The sequence below is a fragment of the Nelumbo nucifera genome, chromosome 5 (genome assembly GCF_055504915.1).
Source record: "Nelumbo nucifera cultivar China Antique chromosome 5, China Antique-T2T, whole genome shotgun sequence".
NCBI classification, from domain to species: Eukaryota; Viridiplantae; Streptophyta; class Magnoliopsida; order Proteales; family Nelumbonaceae; genus Nelumbo; species Nelumbo nucifera.
The window spans coordinates 19655987-19670564 of NC_142653.1; the positions used below are offsets into that span (position 1 = coordinate 19655987).

Genomic DNA, 14578 nt, shown 5'->3' on the forward strand with positions numbered 1-14578 from the left:
GGCAGTCAAATCTTCAATCTGTTCAATAGTTTCTGGTTATTTTTTTAATTTATTATTATTTTTTTTGAAATAGGTTGTCTGTTCAAATCAAATGGTCAACCCGTGGCCAGAACAGTTCCGATTTCATATCAATTCTTAAAACCTTGATTAAACGCAACTATAAGCAGACACCCCTCATATAGATGGAATAACTGGGTAAAAGGTTGAGAGGAGGAAGAGGATTCTCTCCTAGTCAAATGGATTCATTTAAGGTTCAATTCAAGACCTAAGGCTCAGTTTGGAAGGAGTATGAATACAAATTTGTAGAGTCAAAACCTTATATTTTGTATTATTTTGCATGTATTTGTACTATACATATTTACATATTTGTATGTATTTGCATTGTATATATTTGCATTTGTACTATTTCCAAATTGAGTCTTATAAAATAATACAAAACATAAGAATTTACACTCTACATATTTGCATTTGTACTCCTTCCAAATTGAGCCTAAGGCTGGCGTTTGGAAATTATGCAAATGGAGTGTAAATCCTGGTTCAGGGTAAATTTGCACTCTGATTCACTTTTGCCTATGTTTTGCAACATTACATTTATGCATTGACAAATGACAGACCAATGAATATTTACATTGATAATAAGATGTAAAAATACATCAATAAAATAAATAAATTTGCATTCAAGTGGGCTTTTGACAAAAAATAAAATAAAGCATATGCTTTATTGGAACCCATGCTTGCATCCATTACAGCTAAAAGTCTGTTTTGTAAGAAAGTAAATTTGTTAGTGCAAAACTAACCCAATTTTTCCATTTATATGAACCGTTTTACACTACATATTTGCATTCACAATTATTTTCATTGTTTTCAAACGCAGCCTAATGAACCATAATTCCCGGAAAAGGTCCATTTAGAAGCAGCTCCTTTGGCAACCAAAAGTGGTGCTAAACCAATCCAATGTTTGTTTCTTTTCCCCTCCGTCCGCCTTTTTTGCTTTTTCATTCATTAACTACATGATCTCTGTTGTTACTCTCTGGACTCTGGCTATCCCTTCTTTATATTTGAAGGATGGGAAGGATATGGATTATAAATTTACAAAAGAGAATGTAAGTTAATTACTGAAATGCAACTTTTATTTAAGATAAATAGAAGTGTGAAAGAATGACAAATTGCGTATTTAAACAAAACATTTGAATTTGAATTTTTTGGATTATGAACATAAAATCAGAGTGCATTTGGGGTGGCTTTAGAGTATTCAAAATCACCAACACGTCAACAATTTTTCACGTCTTTGTTCTCTGCATCACAAGATATCCAGCACCTTTTTCTTCACCAGTATAATGGATTCTGGATAGGTGAAAATATGTTCATTCATATGATAAATATAAAAATGCAAGTAATACTATAGCCCAAGAAACATACCTTCTTCTTCTTCTTCTTCTTCTCAATGTAAGCTAGGCATTCCTCCTGTTTGGCAAGGGAGTCCTCAAGAGCCTGGAGAAATAAAAACAGTTAATGCACAAACAAGACATCTAATCTTCTTAGTCTTGGTTTCTATTTTCTAGCAATTGAAATGATTGTGCTATATTTGTTGCCATCTTGTTCAAAAGGTGTATAATTCAACCTTAGGGCAACTGAGTTGTACATGGTACAAACAAAGAATTCAATTTACCCAATTGTGTTAAACATTCAGACAGTAGCTGAATGCCTGTAAAAGAATAAATATAAAAACATGAAGTTGACACGTTTCTACATCTCCAGAAGACAAGTAGACCAGTGACTCAATTTTTCAGGAATTCATATTTTTTGTTCAGCAACCATTCCCACTTAGTCTATGTTTGGTTGCGGTGCAAAATTATTTACACTGCTGCAAAATTATGGCAGTATAAATGATTTGGGTGCAAATTTTTGACTTATTTTTATTTCAAATTTTACCTTATTTTATTTAATTGCACTACAAAGAAGTAAAATAAAACCTGAAGCAGAATAAGGTAAAACCCAAAACAAAATTAAACCAGAATTTGCACTTTTTTCATTTTAACTCCCATGCATTTCAGATTAGAACATCATAAACTTTCTGGAGAGGTTCTTCTCGATCCCTAGCTAATTGGCATGTATTTGTTTATATTAAATCATGAGGTATAATGGTAAATTCCATTGACTTTACCTTCTTGGTTGACATAAGTTCTTGTTCGAGGGCTTCAATACGGCTTAGAGCAGCGTTAAGCTTTTCTTCCTTCTCTGGAGGCATTGTTTCAGGTTTCGTACTTAGAACATTCACCTTCTCTTCTAGTTCAGCCATACGCTTCATGATGGACAAGTATTCAGTACTGGAGATGGCAGGCCCAGACAACTGCTGGTGAGGCTGGCCTTTAATAATTGTGTCATTACAGTAAAGGGGACTGGAGTAAAGGGTAGCATCAGTGATCTTCTTTGGCATGCTGCGTGTCAAACGGACCATAGTTACAAGGCCCATAACAAAGGTCATTATCCCAGTAAAGATATGCTTGTTATCGTATTCAGGAGCCTTGCAAGCGTCATTCACAGGGAAACAACCTGAAACTTCAAGAGTAAATAGGTTTACTATTAGATGCTTTGTATTCAAAATGTCTTCACAAGGAAAAATTGGCATTCTTTCTCGGATTGCTTAAAGTAAGGGCTAGAGGCCCAGAACCAGGAGCATAAGTGCAGAATTGCCAATAACATCTCGGCATTGTGCTTGCTGTGTGTGGATGTATCTGGAAAAAATCTGAAATAGGAAAGCACTATATGATATAATAACTCGTTCAGTAATCTGCATGTTTCATTTTGTTTTTGGTATGTCGTATTCCATATTAAAACACTATCTGTTGCTTTTCCTCCTATCTACCCATTTCCACCAAACATGTCATTGTTGATTCTATATTATTTTTCTTTGTTTGGTCTCTTTAATGCTATGTTTATATAAGGGCCATTACCCAATGTATGCTATCCAGGGTCTTGGGAGGAATGGCTGGACAGACCTAACCTTTGGCATTTTTGCACAAAGTGGCCACTCTCAGACTCAAATAAATGTTCTAATGCTAGTTAACCCTAGATTTTACCATGGCACCAAACAATAGTCCCTACTTTGGGCTATGTTTACATCCTAAATCTAAAATCTCATTTTAGAATCCATCATGGTGGAGAGAATGGTATAGAATGTTTGGTAAGTGTTACTGTATTACATGGATTACCCTAAGTGGACAAAGTGTCAGCATCAGGCATATGTTTGAATCTGATATTTCGTGAATGTTTGGGGGAAATTTCCATGTAAGATTTTCATCTATCTCTTTGTTACTTTGACATAGATGAGTATCTACTATACATAATTAGTTCCAACATTTCTTAAATTCTTCTAGGTGATAAATAAAGTTTTTGAAATACCTCTGCAATTCTCTATAGGTTAATAGAATTTATGATATAAAGTTTTGGTAGTAAATACTGATTGGGATCTATTTCCCTAATTGAATGTTTTTTTTTTCATCATGCGGACTCCTGGAGACATGTTGGATCCCGATTCCCATGTCTGTCCATGCAACGACGTTTGGTCAGAAAGTTTTAGTATATAATTAGATGGAATATATCTAAACTGCGTACTTCTACAAACAGTAGTTCAGACTTTAGATTTCTCCATTTGGTGGATCTAATAGAGGATTTCTCTACTTCATAAATTAACCCACAAGGATAATTGATAATCTATTCCCCAAGAATTTCCAAACTATGTTACCTGATATGGCAAACACGACTGAATATCAGATATTAAATTACTAAAAAGCATCCGACTCAATACAACGTCCTTGTATAGGTGTCTTGGTGTCATAGTTTTCAAAGGGAAACTGATTTATGGAAGCCATATTGACTGGTTTAGTCATCCAATCATGATTCTAGCCACTTGACGATGAATCCTTTAGACTTGTTGATAATTTATAAAACACAAAAGAAACAATTAACAGATCAGAAGTCATGTACCTTTAGAGAGAGGGAGGTTGTCACCTTGTACCACTTTATGCCACGTAGCATCCACAGTCTTATCCACAACTGGAATGGGGTTATCATACTCATTGCTGTTTGGACAATTTTGTTTAGCTACAATCTGCATGGTTTCCTAACAGGATAAAGTGAAAGAGAAAGTAGTAGAACTATTCAGTTCTATATTAAAAAAAGGAAAGAAGAAATAATACAAATAAAAAGAAAGACATGACAAAATCCAAGCTTAATGGGTGGAATTTAGACACATTTTGAACGTATGAAGCAGCAAACATCTCTTTTGGCTTTGCAAAAAGTACCTAGATTGCCATGCTAAGAGGAATGGTCTCTAAATTGAGTTCTATAGGTGCTGCCAGTCAGCATGGCCTTGACTTAGTGACCACCTTGTAAACTCTTCTAATACATGAATGGCATTAATGTTTAGATTCCTCACTTGTTTTACTAGCCTCAAAACTATTATCCTTCAGAAGAAAATGACACAAAACAGATATTAGTTATATAGTGCTGACTCAGAACCTCAGAATTTTTAAGTACCATCCATAAAAAAAAATGTGCAAGGAAGTTTTACTTACTTCATGGACGGGAGATTGTTGTGGGTGCTCTATGGACCCCCTAGTGTCCTCAACATTGAGACCTGTCTCCTCCTTGGATGAATCACATCTCTTGACATGGATTAAATACAAGGGGCGGATTCATCAGTAAAACATTCTATAACCAAGGTTCCATTACTAAAAAAAAAAAAAGCTTGATCATTAGTATAGAAACATTAAACAAGAAAACCAAAATGGGGAGGGGGAGGGAGGGAAGATAAAGAAAGTAGACTTTTATCTTTTCAAAGTCAGGGTACACCTTTTGGTAGACTATCTCATCCTCTGAAATCATCTTCTCCTCAGTTTCTGTAGTAGTGGTTATCTTTTTTTTACACACAGCAACACCATCCTGGATCATCTGCTTGTCAAGATATCAACCCAGGAATGTTTATTGACTATGTGGTTGCATTTCAAAAGATAAGAAATAAACCAGAAATAGAAAGGAAGAAAGCATAAAGAAAAAATAAATGGATGACCTTGAGTATTTCTGGGTCCTTCCATGGACCCTTATCAGAACGCATACAACCACCTTCATGATCAGCACAGGTACAAGTACCACCCAAAAATTCTGGCAACTCGCTGGTAAAAAGCCACAGAATGTACTAACAAGCTCAAGATTCAAGTTAAAGTAGATAAATTGTGTTGTTTTGTTTATAAAAATAACAGATCGCTTGCTACCCAGTGGAATATGAGAAAACAGGAAAAAGAAAGCATCTCATTACATTTTTTTTTCAAAAAAGCTTACCTGGCATCAATTACTTCAAGCAACTTGCTCTGGAATTTATTCCCAAGAACCTGATGGAGACAACCCCTTACCAGTTAAGTAAATACATTGTTAGAATTCAGAAACCAGCATATAAGACAGGGAAAAGATATTTGATTACATGGATTTTTGCCGTAGTCTTAGGATCAAGGAAAGTCTTAATAGTATTCCACAACAGTCTAAATCCAGAACCCGCATTGATGATGAACATGCGGCATAAGGTCTATAATGAAAAGAAAGAAAATAAAAAAGAATCCTTATGATATCAGCTGTGATGTCATCTGCACTATGTAGCCAAACCAAGAAGTGATTGCATGTTACTTTAACAAGAGAGCTAAGCACCTCAGGATAATTATCACCATCAATCTTCTGAAGACGCACAATAAGGTCCCTTGCAGCTTTGTTGAAATTTTTAAGGCCCTAACAGTTCAAATTATTAGGCACAAGAATAGTAAGCATATCATCCTTAATAGAATGAAATCACCAGAATGTCATGTAGAAAGAAAATTAAGAACAATGCGTGATATTTTCAATTTGACCAGAAAACTCTTCACCAACTAATAATTGAATGTCATTGAAGGTGGATACCAGTCGATTCAGAAATCAATGGTAATTTAGCAGAGATAAGTTCAAATATAAGACTACAGAATTTAATTAATTTCCCCAACATAAAATGTTTCGATCCTCACATACCACTCCTTGCACATCAAGGATTGTTGTGCTCTGATCTATGTGCTTTTTTACTGCAATTGAACATGCTGGGAACTTAACGGCAAAATTTCTCTCAAATTCCCGGACATGATATTTCACATATCGATCCATGTTTGTAACTTGCATCAGCTTGACAGGATCAACTTGACCAAGTTTCTCAATGTAAACAGGATGTCCTTCCTTATCAACTCCATGATGCCCTTGGGGATACTGTTCCAGGACTTCATTGAGTTCTTCAAACTCAAACTCCTGAAACATATAATATATCAAAATGGAAACAAAAGGAACATCAGACCACATAAGAAATTGCTCGATAAATTGATTGGTAGAACGTTATCAACTGACTGCAATTTCTTCCCATGAAATACCTCCATTATTGTGTCAGCACCAAATTCCTTTCTCCACTGAACCATGTCAGCCCACATTTGCTTTGTTTTCTCAACATCAAATTTTCTTGCCTTCAAAAATCTATATTATAAAAATACAAGTTAACTAAGCACAAAAAATGGAATACAAATGATGGCATCCACTTAATTAAAAGGAGTAAAGCAGTGAGGCTTCTAGAACCAACATAATATCATAGGTTTATGCTACAATTATCACAATGCAAAAGACATCTTTATATAACCTGTATATCTATAGCTCATCTTTCCCTTTGTATTTGATAAGGGAAACTAAGGCACTGACACCCAACATGGACTGCTCATTCAGGTGGATCCTGGATCTGTCAACAACCTTGTTGACTATAATTTCTAATCTATTTTCTATTATAGTTTTTTTATACTATAATTCTCAGCCTTAGGTTGTGCTTGTACTTCCCCTAATTCTATCCCTTTACAATAGTGTGTTTCTATTGCCACGTTTAATAAGGCTATCTAGTTACTGTTGTCTTCTTTCTGATAAAAATTTAAAGCTCATCTTTGTCACCTACACTTCTATCATAAATATTTTTATAGTATCTGTGACTTCCTGACTGTATGTTACAAATTTTTGGTCCAATGATGCCGGTTTGTATCTTTGACTTCCTAACTGGATTATCTGCAAGAGCTACAAGAGCTTATCCCTGGAATGCTGCCCACTCCATTCTTCCATTTTTCCTTCCTCACTTCCTTGTGTTAGATATGACGTATGCATTGGGGATAGAATCAAATTCTAGGAGCATATATGGCTGGGTCAATCTACTTTGAAAGATCAATTTCCTACTTTGTTTGTTCCATCTTCATTCAAAGGGGAACCTGTCTGAAAGTTTGTTATTCCCTCGTACTCAAACTTCAGTTTTGATGGGATTTGGGTTTTAGGAGGGGTTTGAGGGATTCTGAACTTCTTTGTGTACTTAGACTATTACAAATCCTTGATGGTGTTTTATTGGACCCTTTAAAGTTTGATGGTCAGATTTGGACTCCTCCTTGAGGGCTCTTCTCTTGTGCATCCTTCTTCATGGTTTTAACCCAACCCCCCTCTGGTGCAGCCTTTCCTGATTAAAGAAATTTGGGATAGACCTATACCACAAAAAATTAGAGCTTTCACATAGGAGGTTTTCATGAGAAAATGAACATGAACACGTGATTTACTTCAAAAGAGGAGATCATCCTATTACTTATCCCTTCATTGGTGTGTCCTTTGAAAAGCAAATGGTGAGTTATGTTATCACTTGCTAATTTCCTCTCCATTTGGGTTTGGTTTTTCCCTCTTTTTGGATGCAGGTGGAATCCTCTAAATAATACACAGAAGTCTTTTTTCTCCTACAATGTTTGTGTGGACAAAGAAAAAGGGAAGGATAATGTGGAGATATACTAGGGCTAAAATCATTTGGACCTTGTGGGAAAAAAGAAAGAAATTAATGTTTGAAGGGAAATAAAGAAGCATGGAGACAATAATTGAATGTATTACTATAAAGGTGGTTCATTGGGTAAAATCCTTGGAGAGTATTTTACACTATGCAGTGGATGATATCATAAAAATGTGGAAGGGAGGTGGCTCTGACTTCTTCGAAAAGAATTTAGTAGTGGAATTTGTATACCACCACTAAGAGGGTATGTAAAACGTAATTTTATAGTAGTAGCATATAATTCAGGACCATCGGGACTGGGTGGTGCATTTAGTAATGAGGAAGGGCATATAATCGGATTGTTTTGGGGACCAATTGGCGAAGGAAGTAGGGTTCAAGTAATGGTAGTAATGGGGGGAGTTCAAAGAGCAAGGAATATGAACATAAAGAGGTTGATAATCGAAGGTTACTCAAAATCGGTGGTATGGTAGATACATAATAAGAAGTGTTATGGCCCTACAAAATTGAAATCAAAAAGTTCAAGTGGCCAACTAGAATGATGGTGGCAATGATTCAATGGGTACAAGGGAAAGCCAATACATGGCTGATTTTCTAACAAAACAAGGGGTGGGGAGAGATAAAATGTTTTGGGAACAGTTGTAAAATAAAATGAAATTAGGATAGAGATAAGAAGCTTTATCTCTAAAGGCCATTACCCAATGTTGGTCCCAGCTATTTGGGATCTTGGCCTCTTGGGAGGGGTGGACTGCATAAGGTTTTAACCTTTGGCATTTTTTTGCACAAAGTGGCTGCTCTCAGTTTCATAACTGCATTCTCACGCTTGACAGCCCAAGGTTTTAAGATTACACCAAGTAATGGCCCCTACCTTTATCTCTAAAGGTTTTCATGTAAATTGTATATCTCTGTACATCTTAATGGTTCTAATGAATAAAATTATCGTTGTTATTGTTTAAAAAAGTTAGTTAGATCCAGTGAGATGTCAGACAATTTCTCTATTTCCACATATGCATGTATATAATACAAGTTTTTTGTTTTATTTTTCAGGTTTTTGCAGTTGGCAAACCCATAAAATCAAAACAGTTCGAATTGCAAAAGTTTCATTTTTTTCTCTGGTTAACATCAAAGAGTGATATTTATAACCATAAATCCATATAAAAAATAGTGGTAGAATGAATGAATGATTGAGAGAGAGAGAGAGAGAGAGAGAGAGAAAGAGAGAGAGAGGGAGAGAGAGAGACCTCAGCATCATATGATAATCATCGTGTTTTGAGGGTAGTAATTCATCCAAGATGAGTGCTTGTCGAAATGCTTCCACTGCCTGTAACTCTTCTGCATCCATACTATCATCAATAGAAATAGACATAACTCTACTGCTTCTCCTTGTCAGGGAATTCCTGAACATGCTGGAGGCATTAAGAGATTTCTTCTTCAGAGATCCAGCATCAGATCCTTCAAGACCTTTAGACAAATGTACAAAAATGAAGGACTCTTAAACATGAGGTGTTAAAACTATGAAAAATAAAGGGATTTCAATTACATTATACTGCTGTGCCATGACATTATCCAATGAAGCAAAATACTACAATCTCCATAGTAAACAAATATATCTTTTTGTTTCAGTTGGACAAACATAACCAAAGAGGTCCTACTGAACAGAAAAATTAAATCATCATAGTATTCAGAATAGTTTCAACAAACTAGAATGGCTATTACGTTTTCATTTTTTTTTTGGTGATATATTTTCATATAATAGCATGATTACATGGCAATCCTTAACTATTTAAAATTTTTATTAAGATTGATGGAATATGAACAAGGTTGACATTGGATTGTAGCAAATATTTATTAACACCCAAAGCTCATTCTAGTTTTATCCAGAAATATTTCTACAGCAACAAATATAGAAGACAGTTAAAAGGAGTTCGGATGAGCTGGAGACAAAATTGTAGACACTAGGCTGGGCTACCTATCACGGCTGGACATGCCACTGTTCAGTACAGATGGCGCTCACAGTGAGCATGGCGTGTTCATTGGTGATAGGTAGCCCAGCCCTTTTTTTGTATTTGGTGCCACGCACTACTAATAACCTCCCCTTTCCCCGGAATCGATTCTGCGTCAATGCTGCAGCAAACCAGTAACATACCAATGAGCCACCCCTTGGTTGGTCCCAACCCAGTTAAAGTACATAGTAGAGGCACTTTCCTTTTCTTCAATATCTTTCAATTATTCCTAATTTTTATGTCATTGTTATAAGTTCCATATAGGGGTGCAACTTGGACAGGCCTATCATGAAATTTTACATGAGCTGGGCTTGGATTTTTTGTTCTCGAGCCGGGCTCAAGCCCAAGAAGTTGAACTTTTTTATTTTTCGGGCCGGGCCCAAGCCTAGCCTTAGGTAGCTCGAATCCAGCCTGAGCCCCGCCCAACTATACACATTCATACATACATATGTATACATATGTAAATTTTACATACATATTTGTGTATGTGTGTGTGTATATTTGTATACATATTTACCTATATATATTCATATTGTGAATACATATTTACATATATACATAATATATGTATACTTATTTGCATAAATACATATATATACGTATAATTTTAGAGTGGATTCATTGACCATCCCAAGCCCGGCATAGGCCCAAACTTAACCCAAATGCATCAAATTATAGTATGGTCTAGGCTTGAGCTGGAAAGGTCGAGCTTGACCTCGGGCTTAGTCCGAGCATAAGTCGGAAGATATCAATATGACACTGCCAAATCTATGATAATTATAAGCCTTACTACTTGCTAATTGTGAATTCTAAAGCCCTTCATGATTGGTTGAAAATAATTAGTAGTTTTTTTCCACCTATATCTATACTATATATAAAAGTGTGGATGCAAAGTGGAAATTTTTTAGACTAAAATTACCCTTATATTTCTTGAAAAAGAGTATAAAAGTAATTTTATTACAGATTTAATGTTAGTTTAGTGGCTACTAAAATCATCATATTTGTCTATTTAGTACATCTCTAACTATAAGGGTTGAAAATGTAACTTCAATTATTACTTTCCACCTCATTTAATCCCCTCCCATTAAGCCTTATACTTAAAGTATTAACTCCTATCTTTCCCTTATTAAATCCTATATTTAAGTTATTTTTCACTAATAGGTGCTACTAATTAGATCTATGTCAATATTTTTAACAATATAAACACATGTATTTTAAAACTAACTCAAAAACAAAACCATTCTTTATCAAAGTGGTGGCTAAGAAATTCAACCATCCGAATCAAATTGATCAACCTACAAAGTCATAGTTAGGTAATAATTTTTTTAAATAAAGATAAATATAAAAAATTACAAAAATGTAGAAAAAATTAGGCATGTTTATGATATTTTTGTTAATCAAATTAAGAAAATAAGTGTAATAAACAAGAATTATTTACATTGATAATGAAAATGAAATACATAATTTAGAACTCACCTAAAATAAAATTATTTTACTATTTGACAAAGATCAATAGTTCAACTTTTGGGGATAAATAATAAAAATTAAGATAATATAAATAAATAATACATAAATTTTGCAAAAAATACATTTAGGCACATATATAATATTATATAATTATCATATTAAAAAAAGTAAGTGTGGCATATCAGAATTATTTTTACACATAGAAATAAAAAAAAAATTATAGAAAAAATTGAACACATCTATAATTCTATATTTACACTACTATTAAAAATATTAATAAGATTGTGGAGCTTTTGAATAAAATACTCATTTTTTAATTTAGTCCCTATTTAATTGTGAGGTTTAAATTATAAATTGAATTACTACCTTTCACTTCATTCAATTCCATCTATTTAAATCTTGCATTTCTTTAATAAATGAATAAAGAAAATATACACCAAAAAGATAAAACATTACAAAAAAATCTAACCAAGCATATAGGCCTATCAATGATACTTGATACTTGAAAACTTGATCAAATTATCACATATTTGGATGAGATGTTTATATAATCAAATTTGTATTTGACCATTTACATCCAATTAATAATTAAAAAAAAAAAACAGAAAATAAAAAATACATACTTATAAAAATTTAGATATCATTATCATCTAGAATTGTCATTGTCACGTGGAAGCAAAGTACAATAGTACGAGAAAAAAGCTTGAAAATCAAAACAGAAATGTAAAAAAAAGTAAAAACAATGAGCTTATTTGAATATTTACCGGGTCTGGCGGACGTTACGTCATTCATTTTGTTGCTCGTGAATCGTTCCGTCAGACAACAAAGGGCAGGGGAATCAAGCACTCACATCAAGGTACCAGAACAAAATCCCTAACCAAATGCCTGCATCTCAAACATGCTAAAAATCAGCAGCAAAAAAATTAATATATATATTTAAAAATGATATAACCAAAAAAGAAGGATACCTACAAATCCGTTTCCCTCCCACTCCCAAACGTTAAGACCAATAGTTATCAATTTATTAAATTATTAGAGTCTCAAATTTCTTCTACGGATAACTTTGAATCCAACATTTTATTCAGACGCCTAAACAAAATTTGAAATGGAAAGAATCTACGACAATTCAATAGCTAAAATGTAAGCGAGAAGCCCTGAAATTTCAAGTTAAACATCACCAACTTGGTCCCTTTAAAACACGAAACAGAAATCACACTTCCAGCAGCTCTAGATCAAATTAGAACACCAAGTTTCTTCGAGAATAACAAATTCCAACTGTACAATCCCCACCAAAAAGTCCAGAGAGGGAGGGCCCTTCATACATTTCCCCTGAATTGAAACTAAAACCGAAGAATATACAATTATAAGAAAATCAAATTTAGTATTACAATAAAAAAAAAAGCTAGAAAAAGGGAAATACGGATTTAGTCCTTCCAAGTTTCCAGAAAAAAAAAAAAAAAAGCCACAACAGGAATAGCAGCAAAAATACTGATAATGATAAAAGAAATAGGGTTCAAAAGTCAAACAAGTTGTACACTTTTTAGGTTCGCAATTGAAAGTTGAAACACGAATGTCGAGTTAGAGAGAGAGAGAGTACCTCTGAAAGAGGGGGAAAAGAATAAAAAAAAAGAATGTAAGGTTTAGGTGAAGGGAGGGTTTAAATGACTGAATAATCCCCCGAAAACGGGCAAGACAGCGAGGTGAGGAAGACACGATGGTGACAGAGACAGTGAAGAGAGAGAATGATGGTCTAGGGAGAGGAGGAGTGAGGAAGGGAGAGAATTGCGGATTTGTTTCGTTTCTTGACGGAGTCTTCATCTGCATGCCCTTTTGCTCTCTGTTTCTGTTCTCGAAGAGAGAGAGAGAGAGACGATATGAAAGCCACTCCATTCAAATCGTAACAGCTTTTCCCACCCAGCAGAACTGAACTTTCTCCAAAAATAACGTCTTTCTTCCTTTCCCGGCAAAGTTATCCAATACTTCGCGTTGTATTATGTTGCCTTCCATTGTCCCCTGGATCTAGTCATTTAAATAATTCCGTACGACAGTTCTGGTTTCTTAAGTCAATAGACATGGCCCCATGGACTAACGTGTCATGTTGTGAGAGTATGTGAATAATACAGGCCATCAAATTATATGATACTGGAATTATAGGGGTGTCAATTGGATTGAATTTAGTCCAATTCGATCAAGTCCGATACAAATGGACCTAGACCATCTGGTTAGATATAGGCTCAATCCAAACCAATGCAATATAAATTTATTAGGGATGGATCAGATCCAATCCAATCCAATAAATACTTTTGACCATCAAGTCTTGATTGGATCGTTTTAATATGTCTTATTGATCCGTCTACTCCGTTCAGATGATTTTGATTTGGGTGCATCTAACCCAAAACTGATCCATTGATTCCCCTAGCTAGAAGACATGATATCAAAAAATTTGTAACTGATCAACCGACATCATAATGGTAATCAATCATGTGATTCATGGGACATTATTTGGTCAAAGTGTTTCTAGCATCATATTTTTTCGTTATCATACATTTTCTCAAAATTATAAGACAAATTATAATTTCTAAAATAAAACAAAATCATTTGATTTGAAAACAAATTAATTCTCAAAAAGGGTAAATTACATGGACCTCTCTACCTATGGGGTTTGTGACAATTTGGGATGCAAAAGGGTCAAGGTATATCTGAATTTGATCTGATAAATTATAGATTTGATTGGGTCTCACAAATATTGATTCAAATTTGAATCCGATAAGGATGTTAGATATCCAAATCTGATCCGATCCAATTTAATTTTTAAAAAATAATAAATTATTAAAAAAATATATAATAATTTAAATAAATAAAAAAACAAAAATAAAAGTATTTTTTTCAACTATTTTCATCAAATATATACATGTTTTTATACAAAGTAAATAATATAAAAATTACAAAATACAATACAAATAACATATTTATAAATAAATAAATAACATATATATGTTATAGGATCGGATAGGGGGTCATCTGAATCTAACAAAATAGGACCAGACCTCGGATCAGATTGACCCCTAGTAACAATTGCCCCCTAAACTCATGGTTATTGAGTTGGATAATGGAATGCATTAAATTACCAAAATATCTGCTTAAACTTTCCTTATTTTCTTTTCCTTGCCCTTTTCTCTTATATCTTAATTGACCCAAAAATACCTTCATTTTTCTCCAAACGAAACCCAGCTAAAATAACAAGTTTCTCCAA

The 14578-nt window shown here is 34.1% G+C and overlaps 1 protein-coding gene across 4 annotated transcripts; it reads right to left on the reverse strand.

The window, feature by feature from the left end:
* Positions 1-1108: 1108 nt before the first annotated feature.
* LOC104595928 (phosphatidylinositol/phosphatidylcholine transfer protein SFH12-like) lies at positions 1109-12999 on the reverse strand. Of its 4 annotated transcripts, none has more exons than XM_088887581.1 (15): positions 12923-12999; positions 12090-12210; positions 9097-9316; positions 6438-6537; positions 6052-6318; positions 5701-5778; positions 5480-5581; positions 5341-5390; positions 5072-5174; positions 4855-4953; positions 4578-4667; positions 3988-4123; positions 2165-2553; positions 1420-1491; positions 1109-1344 (listed from the first exon to the last, which is right to left on the reverse strand). In XM_088887581.1, exons 2-15 carry the CDS (start codon positions 12115-12117, stop codon positions 1327-1329), a joined length of 1752 nt encoding a protein of 583 aa, XP_088743707.1. In that variant the 5' UTR covers positions 12118-12210; positions 12923-12999; the 3' UTR covers positions 1109-1326. The 4 variants fall into 4 exon arrangements, with proteins under 4 accessions (XP_088743707.1, XP_088743704.1, XP_088743705.1 ...); XM_088887578.1 differs by having other exon boundaries at positions 2165-2559; XM_088887579.1 differs by lacking the exon at positions 12923-12999 and adding an exon at positions 12861-12915 and having other exon boundaries at positions 2165-2559.
* Positions 13000-14578: the final 1579 nt, after the last annotated feature.

Coding starts and splice junctions, on each gene's coding strand:
- LOC104595928 (XM_088887578.1), bottom strand. CDS start 12,117: ATGAATGACGTAACGTCCGCCAGACCCG. Junction 9,317..12,089: donor CGTAACGTCCGCCAGACCCG/GTAAATATTCAA, acceptor ATTTGTCTAAAG/GTCTTGAAGGATCTGATGCT. Junction 4,954..5,071: donor AGGACCCAGAAATACTCAAG/GTCATCCATTTA, acceptor CTTGACAAGCAG/ATGATCCAGGATGGTGTTGC.